The 23,231-nt window shown below is 40.3% G+C and overlaps 1 protein-coding gene across 1 annotated transcript in view; it reads right to left on the bottom strand.

Moving 5' to 3' along the window:
* Positions 1-22,257, bottom strand: part of sncb.L (synuclein beta L homeolog) — a 36,684-nt gene extending 14,427 nt beyond the window's left edge. Inside the window, 4 exon segments of the mRNA NM_001095101.1 lie at positions 8,024-8,065; positions 20,608-20,744; positions 22,019-22,070; positions 22,176-22,257. Of these exon segments, the coding sequence (NP_001088570.1) occupies positions 8,024-8,065; positions 20,608-20,728 (163 nt within the window). The 5' untranslated portion in view covers positions 20,729-20,744; positions 22,019-22,070; positions 22,176-22,257.
* Between the last annotated feature and the right edge of the window lie 974 nt (positions 22,258-23,231).

Below are 23,231 nucleotides of genomic sequence, written 5' to 3'. Positions count from 1 at the left end.
CAACAGATTGCTTCCATTGTCACACACCACTTTTCCGATCTGCAGTTGGTGTGGGGTCAGCCACCGATCGGCCTGTGACTGCAGAGATGACAGGAGTACAGATCCGGTATGGTTTTTGCTTTCCAGGCACGTCATCCCCAAGACAGCGTGACAACGGCGTACCTGGCACGTCGAATAGCCTAGGGGGAGCTGGGGGTGCACAGGTGTGGAGGAGGAGAAGGAGGACCCAGCAGCAGAGTAAGAAGAAGAAGAAGACGAGGTAGAGAGCGATGGAGGAGTAGAGGTGGTGGCAGAACCGCGTGCAATCCGTGGCGGTGACACCAACTCCACTGTTGTTGTTGAGCTACCCATTCCCTGCTTCCCAGCCATTACCAAGTTCACCCAGTGGGCAGTGTAGGTGACATACCTGCCCTGACCATGCTTGGAGGACCATGCGTCAGTAGTCATATGGACCTTTGGCCCAACACTAAGTGACAGAGATGCGGTAACTTGGCTCTGCACATGTTGGTACAGGTGTGGTATTCCCTTTTTAGAAAAAAAATTGCGGCTGGGTACCTTCCACTGCGGTGTCCCAATTGCTACAAATTTGCGGAAGGCCTCAGAGTCCACCAGCTGGTATGGTAAAAGCTGGCGGGCTAAGAGTGCAGACAAGCCAGCTGTCAGACGCCGGGCAAGGGGGTGACAGTCAGACATTGGCTTCTTACGCTCAAACATGGCCTTCACAGAAACTTGGCTGGTGGCAGATGACTGGAATGGGAACAGGTGGTCAAGGTGGAAGGCGGAGTGGAGGGTGGTTCAGACGGGTCAAGGAGAGCAGAGGTAGAGCAGTAAGATGCTGGACCAGAAGGAGTGTGGCTTTTAGTTTGCCTGTTGCCTTTGAGGTGTTGCTCCCAAAGTGCTTTGTGCTTGCCGCTCATGTGCCTTCGCATAGAAGTTGTACCTATGTGGCTGTTGGGCTTACCAAGGCTCAGTTTCTGACTGCACTCATTGCAAATTACAATGCTTTTGTCAGAGGCACACATATTAAAAAAATCCCACACTGCTGACTTTTTGGAAGTGTGCGATCTGGCGGTAACAGTAGAAGTTGGCGGAGTTGGCGGTATTGGCGGCAATGGCGGGTGCGTTGGCCGGCTGAACACAGGTGCCGATACATGTTGTTGCCCTACTGATCCCTGCGGGCTGTCCTCCCTGCTTCTTCTAAGTCTTATTCTCCTACTGCCTCTCTGACTCTCCGTCTCTCCATCTGAACTACCCTCCTCTTGCTCTCTTCTACTAGGCACCCACAAAACATCAATCTCCTCATCATCATTCTCCTCAGATGCATCAATTTCTTCTGACACATCACAGAAGGAAGCAGCAGCGGGGACCTCCTCCTCATCACTCATTATGTCCATCTCTATCGTGTTCTCTGCCAGAATTAAATCTGGTGTAAGGTCCTCATCTCCTTCATCTTCTTCTGGCAATAATGGTTGCGCATTACTCAGTTCAAGAAACTCATTGGAAAATAACTCCTCTGACCCCAGTGAAGAAGGGGCACCGGTGGTGGAGGAAGTGTTACGTGGGGTGGCCATAGCAGTGGAGGATGAGGAGGATGTTGTGGTAAAGTTAGAAACGGTAGAGGATGGGGTGTGCTGTGTAAGCCAGTCAACTACCTCTTCAGCATTTTGGGAGTTCAGGGTCATTGGCTTTTTAAAACTGGGCAATTTGCTAGGGCCACAGGATTGCATAGCAGCACGGCCCCTAGCACGGCCTCTGCGTGGCGGCCTGCCTTTGCCTGGCATTATTTTTAAAAAAACAACAACAACAACAAAAACTCAGTTGGTTTTTCTGGAAACGATAATACACACAGCTAGATGGCGGGTTGAAGAAAACACTGTGCAAATAATGCCTACAAAGTCAACGTATACACTACTACAGCGGTGGATACGGATTACGTAAAATATATGAATGCTGCTTGAAAAAAAGTAACTCAAGTGGTTTTTCTAGAGACGATAATATTATCAATATTTAGACAAAATGTGAACAAGGTCACACAGCTCGATGGCGGGTTGAAGAAAACAGTGTGCAAATAATGCCTACAAGGTCAACGTATACACTACTACAGCGGTGGATACGGATTACGTAAAATATATGAATGCTGCTTGAAAAAAAGTAACTCAAGTGGTTTTTCTAGAGACGATAATATTATGGATATTTAGACAGAATGGGAACAAGGTCACACAGCTCGATGGCGGGTTGAAGAAAACAGTGTGCAAATAATGCCTACAAGGCCAACGTATACACTACTACAGCGGTGGATACGGATTACGTAAAATATATGAATGCTGCTTGAAAAAAGTGACTCCGGTGTTTTTCTGGAGACGGTAATATTATGGATATTTAGACAGAATGGGAACAAGGTCACACAGCTCGATGGCGGGTTGAAGAAAACAGTGTGCAAATAATGCCTACAAGGCCAACGTATACACTACTACAGCGGTGGATACGGATTACGTAAAATATATTATGGCTGCTTGAAAAAAGTGACTCCGGTGTTTTTTCTGGAGACGGTAATATTATGGATATTTAGACAGAATGGGAACAAGGTCACACAGCTCGATGGCGGGTTGAAGAAAACAGTGTGCAAATAATGCCTACAAGGCCAACGTATACACTACTACAGCGGTGGATACGGATTACGTAAAATATATGAATGCTGCTTGAAAAAAGTGACTCCGGTGTTTTTTCTGGAGACGGTAATATTATGGATATTTAGACAGAATGGGAACAAGGTCACACAGCTCGATGGCGGGTTGAAGAAAACAGTGTGCAAATAATGCCTACAAGGCCAACGTATACACTACTACAGCGGTGGATACGGATTACGTAAAATATATGAATGCTGCTTGAAAAAAGTGACTCCGGTGTTTTTTCTGGAGACGGTAATATTATGGATATTTAGACAGAATGGGAACAAGGTCACACAGCTCGATGGCGGGTTGAAGAAAACAGTGTGCAAATAATGCCTACAAGGCCAACGTATACACTACTACAGCGGTGGATACGGATTACGTAAAATATATTATGGCTGCTTGAAAAAAGTGACTCCGGTGTTTTTTCTGGAGACGGTAATATTATGGATATTTAGACAGAATGGGAACAAGGTCACACAGCTCGATGGCGGGTTGAAGAAAACAGTGTGCAAATAATGCCTACAAGGCCAACGTATACACTACTACAGCGGTGGATACGGATTACGTAAAATATGTGAATGCTGCTTGAAAAAAGTGACTCCGGTGTTTTTTCTGGAGACGGTAATATTATGGATATTTAGACAGAATGGGAACAAGGTCACACAGCTCGATGGCGGGTTGAAGAAAACAGTGTGCAAATAATGCCTACAAGGCCAACGTATACACTACTACAGCGGTGGATACGGATTACGTAAAATATATGAATGCTGCTTGAAAAAAGTGACTCCGGTGTTTTTTCTGGAGACGGTAATATTATGGATATTTAGACAGAATGGGAACAAGGTCACACAGCTCGATGGCGGGTTGAAGAAAACAGTGTGCAAATAATGCCTACAGGGCAAATAATGCCTAAAAGGTCAACTTATACACTACTACAGCTGTAGTAAAATAAAAAAAAGTAAAATAAAAAAAAAATGAATATTAAAAAAAAAAATTAAAGTTGGTGCTGCTGAACTACTAGGAGCAGCAGATTAGCACACCAGTCCCACTCCCCAACACTGCTAGACTAATAGCACTGGGCTCTTATAGTAGTAGTAGTAGTAGTAGTAGTAAAACAACAAAAAAATAAATAAAAGCAGTCCTTACAAGGACTACTGTTATTGCAGCAGTCAGCAGATGAGATCAGAAGCAGGACAGCTGCCCACTGCAGCTACATACAGAGCACTGCAGTAGAAGGTAGATTACTAGCCAGCAAAGCTACCTAAGCTAAAATGTCCCTCAAACCCCTGCAGACTTCTGTCCCTCCAATAACAGAGCAGTATCAAAACGATTACTAGCCAGCAAACTTTCAACTGTCCCTGAAATCACTAACAGGCAGCAGCTCTCTCCCTACACTATCTCTTCAGCACACACAGGCAGAGTGAAAAAACGCTGCAGGGCTTCGGTTTTTATAGGGAAGGGGAGTGGTCCAGGGGAGAGCTTCCTGATTGGCTGCCATGTACCTGCTGGTCTGGGGTGAGAGGGCAAAAAAAAGCGCCAACAATGGCGAACCCAAAATGGCGAACGTCGCGCGACGTTCGCGAACTTCCGGCGAGCGCGAACACCCGATGTTCGCGCGAACAAGTTCGCCGGCGAACAGTTCGCGACATCTCTATATATCAGTATATATTTGATCGTCCTTCATTGAGGGCTTGTTGGTATTTTATGCTAACCCTTGAGAGTGCAAATTATACAGTGTTTTACAGTGGTTTTCAGGTCTTCTTCAGTTCAAGCCCCCTTAGGGCAGAGACACATGCTCAGATTCGGGGAGATTAGTCGCCCAGCAACAAATCTCCTCTTGTTCTCCCCGAACTGCATTCCCCTGCCTTCCCTGCCTCACAAGGAAACTTCAGTCGACTTCAGAAAACATAGCCGGCAGGAAGGCAGGGGAAATGCAGTTTGGGGAGATAAGTCACCTGAAGCAGAGAGGATTAATTGCCGGGCGACTAAATCTCCCCGAATCTGAGCGTGTGTCTCAGCCCTTAAAGTACTTGCTCAGCTTCTTCCTTTAGCTCATAATAAGGTTTCAAATATACAGTATAACAACACTGGTATCTAAGAGAGTTAATAAGCATTCTTCTTCCTATATCATTCCCTAAATATCCTTCCAGATGGGCACCTCCAGTCACAGCTCCGAACCCCCAAAGGGAGGTTAAAGACACAGTTTGGGGACCATAGCTCAAAGACAGGTCCATACTGGGATTCACAACAGGCCCAGGCATTCCAAGTACACAGAGGCCCAAGCAGCCCCCACCAGCCCAATAAATAGTGACTGTCTATGGAAACTTAAAGTAGCCCCCCTGGCATTTGCCAGAACCCACAGATTGCCAGTCAGGGCCTGCTCAAAGACTTGTAACCTACAGCAACCAATAAGATATTTGCTTTCAGACAGGAAGATAATATATATAGGTGGCAATGTACAGGAAAAATTTAAGCTACTGATTTGGTCCCTACAGACTGATTAGGCAACTTATTTGCCTGTGTACATGGATCTTCGACAGGCCTACCTGACTGATACCTGGCCAAAAATCATTCACATGACAGTCTGGCATTCGATTTTCTTGTTGGATTGAAGATTGCATTTGCACATTGATACGGTCCTCGATCCAACTGCTGTCATAGTGGCAATTTTGATCTGATCATTGGCCCAAGGGGAACTTGATCTGAAGGAGACCTGAAAACCATTGCACAACCCTCAAGGTGGGCATATTGGTGAAAGATCTGCTCGTTTGCTGATCTCATCAATTGAGAGGATCTTATAATGTAAGGCTAGCTAAAGCTATTTGCTGATGTGTTGTTATGAGTTGCCAAAACTGGAGCAAACAGTATACCTGTTATTATGTAATCCCCCAAAAAGGGTTTAACAGCAACTTTTTCAACTGCAGGGAAGCTGCTTTTTCCTGGAGCTGGATATAAGGGCTACAAAGCAAAAAGGCAGATTCTAGCATTAACCTAGCAGTCAACCAGTTGCTAGGGAACATTCTGAAGAGCCCATAGATGCATTATACAACTTCTTTGCAACTGGCTGAATCATGCTGGATAGCACATTTATAATCACATTTGACTTGTAGAAGCCATTATTGTTACAGACAAATGGTATACCTGCAATCAACCAAAGTCAGTAGAATGATTGTGAATAAATCTAAGTCACTGTGTGAGCCTTAAAGGGACACGATTTTAAACATACTGACATTATGTATGTGAAAATAAATGCATTCACTATAATTTCCATGGCTGGAGCTTAAATGGCCTGGTTTAGCTGCATATGTCATGTTTATGACATAAAAACACACAAACAAAAAACAACAACAACAGTACGTTAATACCCTTGTTTTTTTGGTTCTTATTCTTGATGCTGTCAAATCGATATGGTCTTTAAAAATGCTCAATATTTGCAAAAACAAAATCTCACTTCTCTTGTCCAACGTTTAGGGGGTTATTTACTAAAACTCGATTTTGAGTGGTTGGGCTTTTGGGGCAAAAACTCCAAAACTTTTCGTGGAAAAAAACCTCTAATTTTTCGAGATTTATTATACCCCGATGCTGCAAAAAGCCCTGAATCACAAAACCCAGTGTCTCAAACCTGTTGAGGTCATGTATAAGTCAATGGCAGATGTCCCTATCCCAATTTGAAGATATCATGATCTGCACCGGGTTTAGGCTGATAATCAGAAAAAATTGTGGTTTTCGGTGAAAAAATTGAGCGATTCAGAAGTAAAATATGTAAAATTAGAGTTTTTGCTCAATTTTATCGAGTTTTTTCCCGACCTGACTTTTTTTAGTTATTTTCTTGATAAATAAGATAAGAACGTGGATGGGAGTTTGGTGGAGCTTGGTTTAATAAAAATATAGCACAGTCAGTGCTATATGGGCAGCTGCAGGTGCCTTTATAAGGTTATGGGACACTTTAGAAATATCTAAATGTCATTTATTATGTATGTGGCAGGGTACAAAGCCCAAAAACAGATGCAAGCCGCAATGTTTTTGGCACTTTACACCCTGACCCATGGGTGAGCATCCAGAGTTGGAGCATAAAAACCTACACTTCAGAGGATCCGGTGGGCACAGTTCTTACCAGCAGCTCTATGGCATGTACAGTGCATAATGTATGCATAATACAAATAGCATACCCATGACAGCCTACAGCAAATAATCTGTATAATTAATTCATATGTATAAGTGTAATATTTAAGCGTATGTGAGGTGTGTGATTTTCAAAAATGTGTGTGTGTGTTATGTGCCCATCGCAGGGAGAAAGATCTGTTTGTCCCTTCAGGGAAAAGAGACAGGGATACCTCATGTTCCAGAGTATAAGCCTGCATTCAGTGGTTATGCCCCCAACGTACCATATACCATACTTTTAAAGGCATCGTTTGTCCTTTCAAAATTACAAGTATGTGTAAATGAGTGAAAACGGGTGTACATATACGTACATTATGCTGCAGTCAGTACTACTACAGAATTAATTTTACAACCACGATTTTGCATTTGCACCTAGCATATGTGTCTGGGTCGTAGATGGCTATGACTAGGGCTGTACAGAGTTACTCTTGGGCCCACACTTCCCTGCTTGTGGTATACATGATACAGCAGGCAAGGACAGAAGCCAGTCAGATTCATAGCTTATGATTCTATTCTGACTAGATACACTACTAGGGTTATATTTACTGTGGTGACCAGAACGCTGCGACAGTCTACTAATGCCAGACCCTATATGAATCTACCTTAATTGATATATGAAACAATCAAAAATACATTTATCTGTCTCATCATGGATGATAAATGTGCAAAAAATGACCAGTCACATGACTAGATGTGAGCCCCACAGCAAGATTCTGTTAGGGACTCCACCCATCAAAACTTTGGGGATAATCACCCATTTTGTAAACTTTTTAAAATTTCTGCATCCAGTACAGCCGTCCATGAGGAACAAAGAGTAAAACTGGATGGGCGTCCAGTAATGTACAAACATTGGCCAAAATTTTTTGTTGTTTCATATGACACTATGGGCCCCAAATGTTTCACTTTTGCTATTAATGCTGTAAATACTATAATTACTGTATAAAAGAAAGTGTATCAAAAGTCACCCCTCACTGATACATAAAAACATGCACAAGATGAGCAGCAGCTAGTTGCGTTAACTGCATTAGCTCCTGAGGGGAGATCCTAGTCACCATTAGCTCTTGATCCTATTATGAGTGAAGCTGATTCCTTTCCCAGAATGCCCCAAGGATGTGTGTCACACAGAATAGCAAATCCTTTGCAGCAACAGTGACAACACAGCATTGACATGAAAAGTGGGTGACACTGACCTGAAGTCACTCCTTGCACCACTCCATCTCGGGTTTTGCTTCCTAAGATAAAAAGAGAAAAAACATTATAGTCTTAGCTTTGATACCCTGTTCATTTATAGTACATACATAATAATATTATGGTTTGTATGAAAGACCTGTGCCTTTCCCACTATGTCTAAGGATTATGTTACATATTATTTCTCTGACACATCACAACTGATATTCACAAATTAGGTTCCCATTTGAATTAATGAAAATTGACATATATATATGGTACATGGACATCACTGTTGCCCGAAGATGCCCCTGCTCACAGTTTTTTCAACCTAATGATGCTCATTTCTATACCCCTGTCATAACCATAATCAATAAAAGGAGTCACAACTAACTCCAATATATTTCTTCTGACTATTGGATATGCAAAGAATGGATACTTATCATTCAAACCACTCCCTGTTTACTAAGGTTAAGTGGGACCCTTGGTACCAATTAACAGTGTCAACAGCAACTTGGACAAATGCAGAACAGATAGTTACATAATGCAAAAAAACATTTAGTATAGTATACCACTACCTATATAATACTGTGAGTCAATTTTGAGTTCAAACTCCCTCTTTAATTGTTGGATTTCCACTAATCATTCGACATATTTCAGCAAATGGAGTCACATCTATTATGTTTTGTCTTGTCATGCTACAGTGGATCGAGTGGCTAAACCAGATAAGTAAATGATTTGCTTTCAATCACAGATCATTTGGGATTGCTTTGGTGGCAGCTTTGTCATTGTCTGCTCCTCTAATTCAGCAAGCATTGCAATAAGACCCACACATTCAGTCTAAGGTTACACTGTTGATTATTTTCGCTGCACACTGAGAAAAGCACTTTGTTCCATGCATATCTGCAAGTGTACTTGAGTCTGAAGGTCAAGGATGTTTAACAAGCTGTGCTTCTTAAAATATGGTGATCAACCCCTAGGGAGGACCAAGTAGCTGGAAAGCTGATGAAGCCATAACAAAGAAGCCTATGAATCCCTTGAGTAGAGCAAACTGGAGGCCAAAAACATCCCTTGGGGTAGGGCCACATCAGGTTTGCAAACCTCCTTCTACACAGCCCTGTTCATGTTTTATTAATCTAAAGATTTACCCCGCTCTGTGTACAGAACCTCCCTACAGATACATTTGGCATCTAAGAAATTGTAAATAGCGATGCATGTTATTTTGTGGGCTACTACACATTTGTTAGACATCTGTCAAATAACACTGCATGAGTAAAAACATGATTGATCAGCAATTTTGCTATTGTCCATTTACACTTGCTTCATAAGTGAACCATAATGACCATGGTTCACCTGTAACTTGAAAGCTGCTAGCCCATGTGGGTTCAGTTTGTGGAGGCTGTTGCTGAAGGTATGGTTACAGTTTTGATCAATTTTGATGCCGGTGTTAACGTCAATGGGTGTCCAAATAGTGTTGATACATAATGGTTTTGACGGGAGAGACTTTTCCTATGCGCGTCCAAAGCGTTTTGATGCAACCGAATTTTCGCGGGAGTTTCACAAATGTATTCGCTGCGGAAATTCGCCGTGAATTTGCAACTGCCGAATTTATTTGCCACATCACTAATCAGTAGCAATGACCCCCTTCTATTTGGGACCACTGAGGAAACTGTTTTTTCCTCAAGCACCCTTGATCTTAACGCACGATTGCACTGTTGCTATTTGCAGACTACTACGCCCTTAACTGCTCTAGACTTAATTGAGTTTCTAGAAACTTGAGTTTTACCTCAAGCACTCTTGATCTAAATGCATGATTTTATAAAACAAATCATGTAATATCCCAGCACAAAGCCTAGGCAAAATGCTTCCATCCCATGAGCTATTAAATAGTCTGCATTTACATTATCCAGCAATTGTTTGCAGTATTAATAAATGCTTTAGCTATAAATGCCACATCCTAAGATTTTATTTTCATGCACACAAACTGTATAACCTCCTGAGGGAGCAAAACACTAGTTTATATTTACATAGCTGCCTCCAATGGGAACCTAAAAGAAATGGATGAGGATATTACTGGCACCTTGGAAAGAAAGAACAAAATTCAAGGAACAAGTTGCTACAATAAGCTCTATAAAGCACAGTGTGCAAGGAGATCAATGTCTAGTGTAAAGTAGTACTCATGAAAGAAGAGTATTAGCTATCATTACCAACTGAACGGAGCAGAATTTTGCGTAAAGAATCGGATACATACGTCATTTTGATGTGGAAGACACCTATCAGTACCCGTTTCCAACTAAATATATATTAAAAGGCCCATCTGCCTTTCAGTAATAAACCTGTATGGACATGGCAGTTACAAATGAATTAGCCATCTGGTTAAAGGCAAACATGCTATTAATAGCGCATTTGCTCAGAAAATGATCATTTATATTCAGTGTGAGCAGATGGGCGTGTTTAACATGATTCCCCTGTTCTTCACTGCCAATAATATCAATAGAATCTATATTATAGACTCACTTTTAAATGTGCATCGGTGAATAACTAGCCTGCTATTGCATTCCTGACGTTCAGTCTTTTTTCTATATATTGCTACAATTTACATCACAATTGCTGCTGGAACATTCAGACTTCTGGTTCTTAAAATATTCAGATGCCCTAGTTGATCATCTCCCTCTCTGGAAAACGGCAGCCTTCCGCCGCTTCCGCTCACTCCATCTGTCACTACTCCAGTTTGTATTAAATGCAACATTCATCCGACTCTCCAATCACCTGTCAAACCACCATGCAAATCATTTCACTTTAATAACATTTCCTAACGCATTAAATACAAAATTCTCTCTCCTCTGAAGAATCTCTTGAAACATGGGAAACATTCCCAATTTGGGAACTGCATTAATTTTCCATTAACTGTTCTGAAAATAAAAATGAGGGTGCAGTGTACAGAACATTTGTTCCTTGCATATTTGCACTGTATATGTGTGTCCATATTACATGCCTTGACATTTTTGAAAGTGTTTTTTCATTTGTTATCTAATGTTATCATTTGTGGACAGCATTTTGCAGGTTTCTAACAAATACACACACAGAAAAGAAATGTTATCTGAAAATGTTGCACAGTAACATCCAAAACATCATAATCTTGCAAAATCTAGGTTTTTTTCTAGGGCCGTCTCATAATCCGCCACAAAATGGGGTGAGACAGATCCAGCTATGGCACAAGAGGTCATCAATTTTATTTGGAAAGGATATCAATTTAAGGCTCTCCCATGACATTATTACTTTCAATTTCAATGTTTTAATATAAATATAGAAAACAACCTTTTTTGGTTAGGGTTCATGCCTACAAAGCATACATGGTTGTCAGATGAATGAAGATAATATTAGTAAAATATTCTCTGTTGCTGAAATCTCTTGTTGGCTACCTGAGAAGGATTTATCACCGTCTCGGTAGAATTTGCTGACAACAGGACTGCACTCTCTATAAGACCTGCTGCTTGAAGATGAATTTGTTCTGAGAGATTATAACAACCCCATGAAATACAGTAAGCAACATTTTCACACTTGATGGCTGACACTAATAATCCCACACATACAATGTTCTGCGCCAATCAGCTCACTGAGCCCTGGCCGTCTGCTTGTGAAGCACAGCTGTCCATAACCTGAACTAAGGGCATGATTACCCATATCTGTAAGAACAGAAGTAGTATATGAGGGCTAGATGGCAAAGGTAGGATAAGTTGGAGACAGAAACTATTTATAGCAGTGATGCCCAAGCTGCAGCCCTTCAATTACTGGCACCTAATGACAAATATGGCTGACAAAAGTTGCCATCACTGTCTGGTTGCTGAAGTTCAACAAAAATGAAGGGCTGCAGGCTAGAAACAATAGGCTCACTTAAAAGTCTGATCCGCACTGGTTCCGGAGAGCCACTTTATTATGTACAGTTCAATTTTTTGGAGTTCTTTTACATACCTCTGAACCTAATAAACACACTGGTGCATAAGCTGAGAGAGATCAAATGATTTTGACACCTTTACATCGATGGTAACTAGAAGATAGGCCTTAACAAATAATTGTTTCCATTTCTTATTACTATAAGAGAAGAATCTTTAAATGGCTGCTATCCTCATACTTGGTGTGTGGGGAGAAGATGAATTTAAAAAACATAAATTTGTATCCTTATTGTATCAGCAAGAGGTCTGTTTTCTGTCCTCTTAAACTCTCTGGGGGAGCTTTGTGCCTTGGTTTCCTCTAAAACTCCCAAAACATATGGGCATGTTTATTGGAATGAATGTGAGCATAATATATGTATATGTTTTATTTATATGTGTTGCAGAAATGTTATAGGGATCTAAGACTGTAAGCTCTACTGGAGCAGGGACTGATGTAAATGATGAATAATCTTCAGCCAGCACCTCCTGCAACCTTAACCAAGTACTCACTACAAGGTGCCTAGGGTTTTACAACACTTACTTTTTTAGCTGACTCCATACACTATATTTCCTAAGCTGACATTGCCTACAGCAGTTATGTACTTGTGGAGCAGCCAGCTTGCAAACTCCCAAATGACTCCCTGCAGTACTGGATGCTGTACATGGTTTCAAATTAAGACAACAGTCAATCCCTACACCTGTGAACCATATACTGGCACAGGAGATAATTGTAACACCTCTAAAAATACATGAAACCTGTATAAATATTAGCAGCACCCAACAATTATGAGACTAACTTGTATTTTATTGTGCAAGGTATGGATGTATGTATATTTTTAAAGCCACTTGTGCAAGCAGTGCCGTAAAGCAGAAAAATATATAATAGAACAGACATTACATAGAACAGTCAATACATTAAAAAAACAAAATACAAATAGCTACAAAATACATTTATTTACAAGAGCGAAGCAGTCTATGCCCTGTAGAGCTTAGAAGAAAGTAAGCTCTTGATCTTATATATTGAAGAATTTCCCTTTTCCAATATTTTTTACCTTATAGGAAAATATTTAACTTTTGACTTGACTGCTGCAGAAAAGAATATAGACATACATACAGATACAGCACATTAAAACAGTCAAAAAAAGTGCTGTCTGGCTGAACATACACAACCACTAAAAAGATTGCAAAATTGCAAACCCCCTCCCCCCGGGCAATTCCCTGTATGTATAGGTCACGCAAACTTGGTATTGGTTCAGTAACACAGCATTATAATTAAGTCAAGCAATGTTGTGCCTTCCTTCCTTCCTTGAACTTCACAAGTTAGTCACAAAGTTTAGATCCTAATACTTCTAAACTGGACCAATAAATGCCAATCCCAGGGTTCAGAAACACCAGGCAGAACTCATACATCCGCTATGTCAGTGGCAACATAACAGGAGACTCATTAGAGGATTCCAGAAATATAAAGTCTAGCTTTCTTTTGGAAATCATCAACTTCCTAGTTTGATTCTCACACTCTTACTCCTTGTACATGTTTGTTCTACCTCAACATTTATATAATGGATATATACGGATATAAAGGCTGTTGGTTTATAGGTATACATTTTATCTTACCAGAAATTTAAATTGCTAAAGGATTTATATAAAGATGCATGAAGCTGGAACAGAATGCTGGCGACAGATCTTTCAGAGCAAGTACCACCATTAACTAAGATAAACAACAGAAGAATAAATAAACTGGAGGAAATGGTTTTTGCTCTAATTGTATTCGAGATACAGTTCCACAACAAGGCAATATGTGGCAAGGACCCCCCCCCAAGCACTTCCCTGCCTAGAACCCCATTTGCTCTCAATATCCCCCTGATTATGTAAAGAAATATTTACTTAGAAGACCTTGAAATGTTCTATGCCATATTTACAAAGCAAGTTGGATCACTAAAAAGCATGCAGGCATGAAAAACATTAACACAAGTACACATCCATTGCTGGATGTATATATATATATATAAATACAATCCAAATAGTTTAGCACACCACTAGAAAAAATCGACCCAGGTGCTACCAGTTACAGCTGCATACAAAATCCAAAAAGATAAGGTGCACACTGGGATCCTTTATAAATTTTAAAAAGTACATTTTATGTTAAAAAAGGTCAACATTTCGGTCTGTACCTATGACCTTTATCAAGACCAACCATTGGTCTTGATAAAGGTCATATATATATATATATATATATATAGTGAACAAAAAAGTGTTTTTATCAATCAAGTACTTATGCAACGTTTCAAAGCTCCTGCTTCTTTATCAAGCATTAATGAATCTAATGACATCACATCCTATTTAAACCATAGAAACCATAGGTAGTAATCACGCCCAAAAGTGAGTTATGTGTTCATATGCAAATCCAATCTAATAGTAACTAATAATAATATAATATCGAAAAATCACTTTTAACATATTGGTCAAGTATGTTAGTAAGTATTATAACAGCCAGAATATATCAGTATATATATATATATATTATATATATATATATATATATATATATATATATATATACGTTCCTCATACTATATATAGTATTCTAGATCAGTCATCTCTATCCTCGATGATGGGAGACAGTTTAAACCCCAGATGAATATGAGCCAGGAAATAATGAGCCAACTGCAAGTATATGATGTGAGTCAATCCTTAGTAAGCACTGCCCTTGCCTGTCTGCATAATGGATAGCTCATATAATAGCTGCTGATCGCCACCATTTAATTTGGCTGAACATTTTATCCAGGAGCCCCAGAGGGCTATGATTACAGCTGTACATAAAGAAATACTCAGACAAACTGCGATTAACTCATCTGCTCTTGGAGAAAGCAGCTGTGAATCTCAAGGAATCAATAGCAAATATCCTGTTCAGAGATTTTCCTATCAATGGCTTCTCCTCAGGGACAGGAGGGTGAATATTTTTAACTAGAGATCAAAGCACGAAACCATACTGTATGTGTTTAATTAACTTTTCTGATTTGTATTTCACATGTGTAGCTAGGATGTGAATGGGGCACGCAAGATTTGGTGACTGTAGAAATGAATCAAGTAGACCAGTCTCTCTTCTGTATAAGAGAATATACATAATTGTTGGATTATGCAGATTTCTTAAACTACTCTTTATTTATATCTGCAGATGAAGCATTAAAAGATATAACATGACATATTGTACCACATAACGACAATAATGGAAATACATGGCCTAATTACCTAATATAGGCACAGCTGCTGCTGTATACATCATAGGCCCCTGCAGTGGCCCATCTCCTTGATTAAATCACCCACATTCATGAATAAGGGCCCACTCCACTCTAACTAATCATAAAACTGATTGGTAGGCACCACATTTGGTTGCTCAATGTCCCGTCCCTGGGTTTCCGGTGTTTATCGCAGACCAGAAGTATTCACAGTTAAAGCTGATGGACCTGCCTTCAACCGGCCAATGATTGAGGAAGCCCTGTAATTTATGACTAAGTGTCAAAGTACAAGGTTCTCTTGATGAATTACACTCACAAATGTTTAAGCATAGTCCCTATAAGGGGGCACAGGCATGACTCCTATATTGAGGGAAAAGATTCCTATACGTTTTATTTCACTTTCTACTGTTTATACATTATTAAATGTGGCCCTTTGTCTTATTTTTCTTGGGCTGATGGTACATGTAAATGAAAGCTGAGATACATGGAAGATGCTGGCAGGTGTGGAGAAGCAGCTTTACATTGGAACTGGCTTTATGTTCAGAAAACAGCAGACCAACATGGGAAGGCCGACCAGTAACTGGCTAAGGAAACTGTTTTTTTTCCATTTACAATCAAATATAATTATAAGCTTGTTTTTGCTTTAAAAGACGCTGGTTGCAATACCACAGATAATGGCCTGCTATATCATTTATAAATGTAGCTAAGCAAAACAAAACATCACTTTTAACTCAAATATCACTCATGGTGCAATCTTAGAGAATACACAAAGAGAGAGAGTGCACGTGCAATATTTCCCCCAGTCTAATAACCCATATATACTAACCAATTAGTTGTTATATTTGACCAGTGAAAGCTACAACTTGATTAGATGCTCCAAATTACTAAACTGTTCATATAAAACACAAACATTTTATAGTTTCAGCATTCAGTTCCTCTCCTGCAGTTGACTATTCCAGTACCTATTTGGCACATAGCAGGTATTTACAGACATTTTTAAAATAATATAAATCAAAGTACAAGGGGTATATATTATCTGTCATAAAGTGTGCCATGTCTAGTCATGCTTCATCAGATTGTGGTACAGTATAACTACCCAAACCATGCTTGATGGGGGTTGGAATATAACCCTAGTAAACAGTGCTGTTGCTAGTTTGCCACAAGACCTCAATGAAAACTATACATTCAAAACTGTCCATCTTAGTAACCAGGGGGCACTGTGTATTATCATGTCGGTGTTCTGAATTGGAACAAGTACCACTGTGCTGCAGGTTGCAGCCTTTATTACCATATACAGTAGCTGAGCATGAGCAATTGAATGATTGAAACAAATTTTCAGTCAATTTTAAGCAAATAATTCTAATTTTAGAAATGATTTCCTTTTTTTTCTGTAGTAATAAGAAAGCACCTTATAATTGATGTTACCTAAGCTGCATGGATCGATATTGGTGGCCAAACAGTCCTATTGGGTATATTTCATGTTTACATTTTTGTGGTCAAAATTACAGAAAGATCCCCTATCCTGGAAAAGGTCCCAATCATTCCAGATTATAGATCACAACTGTTTATACAGTATATATATATATACACTTATATGTATATGAATATGACTGTTTTTATCCTTTACTGCTAATAACTTTTTATACTTCACAGATTTTTGTACTGTGTCCTGACCACATGGCAGAAATATTTCTATGTTATCTTGCATTCTTGAATAAGAAATGCTACAGCATAAAGGCACGCTAAGATTTTTTAATTACTAAATTATAAGGATCTTGTTCTAATTAAAACACAACACAAAGAAATAATGTACTGTTACTTCAAGCATGCCGGCTGTAATAATACAACTGACAGTTCCTGGTCATTTTAATTTCACAAACATCTTGTTTTAAAATAAGCACTCATGGTTGTTTTGCGAATCCTTTAAAAGGAAAATAATTCTCTCTTTAGAATTAGGGTGAACATTTGGGCTAGATTTTGCTATTAAAATATGTGGTATAGGCACATATCATATTACGCAGGAAGAATAATTCTTCAATGTACGAGTTTATTAATGCGCTACTGCATGTGTATTTAATGAAAAGATGCATTTGTCAGACACAGGCCCACCCACTTCCCCTTATATGGGTCAGGCTTTCATTTACCCCTATAGCCACCACAGCTGCTGACTGCACCACATCTAACTATAGGTAAAAGAGGCAAATGGCCTAAATGATACATGTTCTAACATCCTTGGAAAGTGGTAATAACAGGGTTTGTGTGCATAATTCTGGGGGCACATATGTGGCCTATCTTCTTTACATAACGCACACATCAATAAGCAATGAATCAGGCAAGTGGCATTTCCTCTGCTTGTGACTAGCATACCACCAGCATACTGAGTAAATAGAAGGGCTGAATAGTCTTGTATGCTAGCCTCTAACATGCTAAATCATCTTGTTTTAATAAATTATGCTAGTTCCCTTTAAAACACAGATATTTAAAAAGTTCTGCTTTTATATAGGTTTGCCTTATAGGATAACTAAACCCTAAAATGAAACTGGCGAAAATGCCATATTTCATGTACTGCACATTTAGCACCAGCATCTCAATAGCAGCAAAGATACAGGACTTTAAATTTGTCACAGGGGGTCAGCATCTTGGAAAGTGTCTGTGACACTAACAGAAAAACCAAGCAGAAAATTAGGCTTGTCTGTAATATAAGATGATGCTACAGGGCTGATTTAACAAATCCTAATGCTAGTTGCACTGGTTTCTATGCTGTCATGTAATAATTACTTGTATTAATGACCAATCAGCCTTATATTGAGACATGTGTACTGTATATTGTCCCTAAGCTCAGTAAGTGACAGCAGCACAGAGCATGTGCAGAAAAGAAGGAGAGCCACAGGGGCATCTTTGGGAGTAGAGATCTTCTCTGCTAAAGGACTGTGGTTGCCTTGGGCTGGTAAAGCAAACATAATGTACAAAATGTCTGGCCTACTTCTTTAGCTAAGCTTTACTTCTCCTTTAAGGCTTAAGCTAGAGGCTGTCTGCTTCAATATACCCCCATCCCCCATAACACTTTTGTGTTACACCTCTTTGAATGACATCACTCTTTTATAATATTTCAGCCCTCAACCACAACATAGAAGGTAATAGTAAGCCCACAGCACTCCCTTAAGCTATTAAACTAATTTCAGCACTGGACAGCTCCCAGTAGCACAGCCCTTGCTAACAGCAAATATTGTTTGGTACCTGTCATTGGAAAATAGTTTATACACTACATCCCAGTTGGGGGAAACAATACTATTTGGACCACAAAATGCTCCTAGGGATCTTCCTGTGCTGGCAGTCATGTGTGTAATGTCACACACATACATACGCATAATGAGAGTGCTGGGACTCACTAGGCACTCAGTATTCACGTTCTTAATGTCCCACAATTAAGGCCAGAACTGGTGGTAGGCAGAAGAGGCACCTGCCTAGGCTGCAAAGATAAGGGGGTGCTTGGCAGGTACCTATTAAGACTTCTGCCTACCCCTAGTTCATGTCCGCTGCTCTTGCTAACTCTCCTTTCCCTCCTTTCCTTCACCCACCCCTCCTTCCCTCCTTCACCTGCCCCTATGTTCATGTGTGCATAGTCAGGCATACGCACGTTCAGGCACGCTCGAGCAGTGGGTAGCGGACTGGTCACCCACATTGCCAAGGGCACCCGGTTGGCTTGGGCCAGACAAGCCCACAATGGCCACCTGCACCTTGAGGTCCCTGTTAGTATGAGTACAACAGCACTCAAAATCAGGGCCGTAACTGCGGCTGCAGGGGGGCCCAGGAGGTATAGGGGGCCTATGAGGCCCTAATTAATGAGAAATGTCAATAAATATTGGTAAAACAGGACAACCTCTGGAAATGTTGGGGGCCCTAAAATTAATTTGCTGTGGGGCCCAGTAGCATCTACTCCACTGCTCAAAATAGTATTGTTTCCCCCAAGTACAGCCTCTTTTAACCTGCACCTCCAGTGGGGGGAACTATTTTCCTATGATAGGTGTCCTTTGTTTCTCATGGCAGGTTAGGATACAAAGTACAGACAGAACAGAACACATGAACCTAAATTTCCTGAATGAATACAGACCTGCCTGTGTTTTGGAGGTACTGATTCATGAGGGATGTGCAGGGAGCACATGTTGACATCCCTCTCCAGAAAACAATCTGACATATTACTGAGATGTGCAAGTTAGAGAGCACCAGCAGGCACAATGTGCAAAGAAAGCATATACTACCCTCTGCGCTATGGCATACATTAAGGACCGAGCTGCTTTGCACCCACCGCTGCTGCGCTCTGCACCTGGATTTCTAACCATAAATGACCCTTATGATGTCATTCATCACTGTTATCCCAAACTCCTATCTCAAATGCTTTTTTAACATTATTAACAGGATTAAAAGAATGTACCTTGTCCTTACTATATCACAGTTTTGCAATTCTTTCCAATAAGAAACCAAACTGTCTATGATATTCTTATCTTTGATGACAAGGTATAATTAGACATAAACTAATGCAATAATTTTCAGTAATGCAAGAGTCTCAGTAAATTAGACATGTTTTAAAGATTTCCACACTTTTGGCCTATCTTCAATGATTACCATAAACAGCTAAGGTTTGGCAGATGAGCCCCCTTGTCTTTCCTTCAGTCACTTGAAATAGTATAGTTCTACACATGATGACCAGCTCAATCAGCCTGCAGCCAGTTGGTTTGTACAGTGCTATTTTACCATTCACATATGAGGCCATACAGCAATATATCCAACTGAAGCTGCTCCACATAACAGAAATTTATGGCTATGAAACATAATCTCAAAGTGTTGTGGAAAATATTGGTGCTAAATAAAAAGAGTATAAAACAATAATATTCATATAGTGTATGTTTATTGCCTTCACTTAATATTATTGTTTCTCTGCATCCAACATTTCATTAGGATTCTGATGGATCCCAGCACTTTTTGCAGGATTTCTACCGGATTGAATCATTAGTATTCTACCGAACCAAATCCAAACCCTTGATGTCACGTGACAACTGAAAGCAACAAATTGTCTTCACAGATGATACAACTTTTTATTTTTCCCAAATGTAAATATTGAAATTGGGGATCATATTCTGTTGTATATTAAGCCAAGGGTTGTGTGGAAGATTTGATATTGTCTGATCCCAGTTTATAGTTCCTTTATAGGATGCACCAAATAGTTATAAAAGTATACACTGTACAAATAAACAATATACAGTATGCACTGTAGCATTAAACAATGCCATTATATCAGGTTTAATAAATGTTTTCTCATGGACTACTTGGCTAAAAGTTTGAGAAGCCCTCTCTAGGTTGTATAATGAGAAAAAAAGTGTCTTTAGTGAGATTTTTTTAAATCTGCAGTTCTATAACATTCACATAAAATAAAATACCTACCCATGTATAGGACACCTTCCTTGGTTTTCTCTGCAGCCTCTGCTACACCTTGCTTAGTCTTTTCGGCTGCAGCCACCACACCTTCCTTTGCTTTGGAAAAGCCTTTCATAAGCACATCCATTCTGATCTGTTGCAGTCTGCGGAGAGAGAGAGAGGGGGGAGAGGCAGCAGCTTAGGAGGGTAGGCACAGGAAGCAAGAAGATGGCACAAGGCTGCAGCCCCTGCAGCTCCCTCTGACCTGCTTTTCAGGCAGGACGCCACCCCTACTCAGATTTGATCAGCGCTTCCCCAGGACTGATGTAATGGAAGAGAGCAAATAAGGTAGTGAAATCAAATTAAACATACTATGAACAGGCATAACCCATGCAACCTTATGTGTGTGAATCCTCGTGTGTGCAAAAATCTGTATATATATATATATATATATATATATATATATATATATATCTAATATATATATATATCTATATCTATATATATATATATATATTTATATCTACTACAAATCCTGCTTTATATTGAATAAAAAATATTATTTAACTATGTCTGTTCTTTGCATCCATAAAACCAGTAAAGGGTGCTACTAATCAATGCTAACAGTGACTAGAAGGATTTCATTCACACGCATGCATATCGTCGCTCCATCTTTAATGAGAGCATTTGCTGTATGGTGTATTTCATCTTGATAGCACAGTGTTTCCCATATACAAATATGTACATATATATATATGTGTGTGTGATAAAATCACACTGTGCCTGTGGTTTCCATAAAGATGGGTGTATGTATAAATGTACATATTCCAGCTTTGCAGTTGTTGCTTCACTGATGCATGCATGTGCAAAAATATAAATTGTTCTCCAGGTCCCATGTCCTTGAAACCTAGGGGATTCATTTCTCTAGAAATAAGGGAGGCTATTAGGGGGAGGTGCACAAAAGCCATCATCAACTTGTGCACAGGCATTATCGCTTTCAGGAGGGAGTGATGAAGATAGTGGAATATGAGAAGGCACAAATCCTACAAAGATAAAGGCAGGGAAACTGGCACTGGGAAAGTGGACATGTAAGCCTGGCCATCTTGTGATAATGGAGGTAAAAAGGGGAGACCATAATCTGTTCAGAGGCACCCTATTTATATCCTAGCCAGTTTCCACTGACAGCCAGACCGACTCTGCATGAGTGATTACTGGGGATTACACTATAGGGGATGTCATAGTGCTCGATATATAGAGGGGAGCTTGCAGAAAGACATGGAATAAGCCCTTAGACTGATCAATTGAGAAGAGCTAATTCAGTGACAGATGCAAGCTACCCCCCTCCCCGCTGCCCTTCCTTATGTCCTATGGGCCCTACAAAGAGATTTGATTAAAAAAAAAAAAAAAAACATCCACATAATACACCACACATACTCACCTTCCAACACCTCTCTTTGTGCAGCAACAGTGTCCTGTGCAAAATAAGCTGCCTGGGAAATAAGGAAAAAAGGGAGAACACATCAGACAGATGAAGGTGCTTCGATACTTCTCTTTGGAAATGGAGATCTGCCAGCCGGTCCTTCTCTTTTCCTTACCTGGGCTTCAGAGGAGATTCTGCCTCTCTTCTTCCTCAGTGTGGAGATGAGGTAGAGGAGGGCTCAGATGCAGAGCTCACAGGGGATCCCTCGGCAGGCAGTGTCAGTGCTACAGAGCCATGGGATGCTTCACTCTCAGACCCTACACCCGCCTCCTTTTCTGAGAAGCAGCTAGGCTGGCTTCTTCTCTACGTGCTGTGTACCCCCTTGTGGCAGGAAATCCTATGAACAGGCAGGTACAGCAATCACAGGCAGAGACTCTTACAGCTAGTTACCCACCCCCAATCTGTTCTCTGAACCTATGGCAGCAAGCAACCCCCAACGCACTCATAAACTAACATGAGTGAAAACCCTCCCTCAGTTCCCTTCCTTGACCTTTTCTCCTTCACGCAAGGGTGTTCTGTGACCTCACGGGTACCTTTTGTAGCTTAATGGCTACACAGCTGATCCCATGGACCTGTAAACCAAGGCACACTAGCCATCAATTCATTAAGGGGACTACAGTTTCCTATGGATTTGTGAAATACATATATATATAATATATTTGTGCTCATATACACAGACTGATATACTAATGATAATAATAATAATAATATGTAATGGCCCACATTTTTAAATCTGAAAAATCACTGTGACCAGAATGGAAGTGGAAGTAAACTCATTTGGCATGCAATAGATATTTTAGGGATGTTCAAAAAGGATGTAAAGCATATATTGCATTGAATTGCTGTGACTGGTTAGATCTGCCCTCATCCCTTCCAACTCACAGCATTTTTCAGTGAAGCACCTGCACACGAGGCACCCGGCCGGCAGTAAATCTTTCCCTGATGCAAAGTATAAGTAACAATAAGCTAACTCTGCCCTTGGATTTGTTTGTAACTCACTGGGGATAATACAAGCTGCTGGTGACAAAGGGGATCATTTTGGAGATCTAGTGCTTACATTGCACAGAGTTGGTGCATAATAAAAAAAGATATATAGTAATTTTATGCAATTGCCATTGGTTGCCCCTCAAAGTAGGGTTGTCAAATTGGAGACCCAGCAAGCCCTCAAGGT

This window comes from Xenopus laevis, chromosome 3L (genome assembly GCF_017654675.1).
Source record: "Xenopus laevis strain J_2021 chromosome 3L, Xenopus_laevis_v10.1, whole genome shotgun sequence".
Classification (NCBI taxonomy): domain Eukaryota; kingdom Metazoa; phylum Chordata; class Amphibia; order Anura; family Pipidae; genus Xenopus; species Xenopus laevis.
Note: the sequence above shows the minus strand (reverse complement) of the source record. Positions and strands in the feature narration are given on the sequence as shown.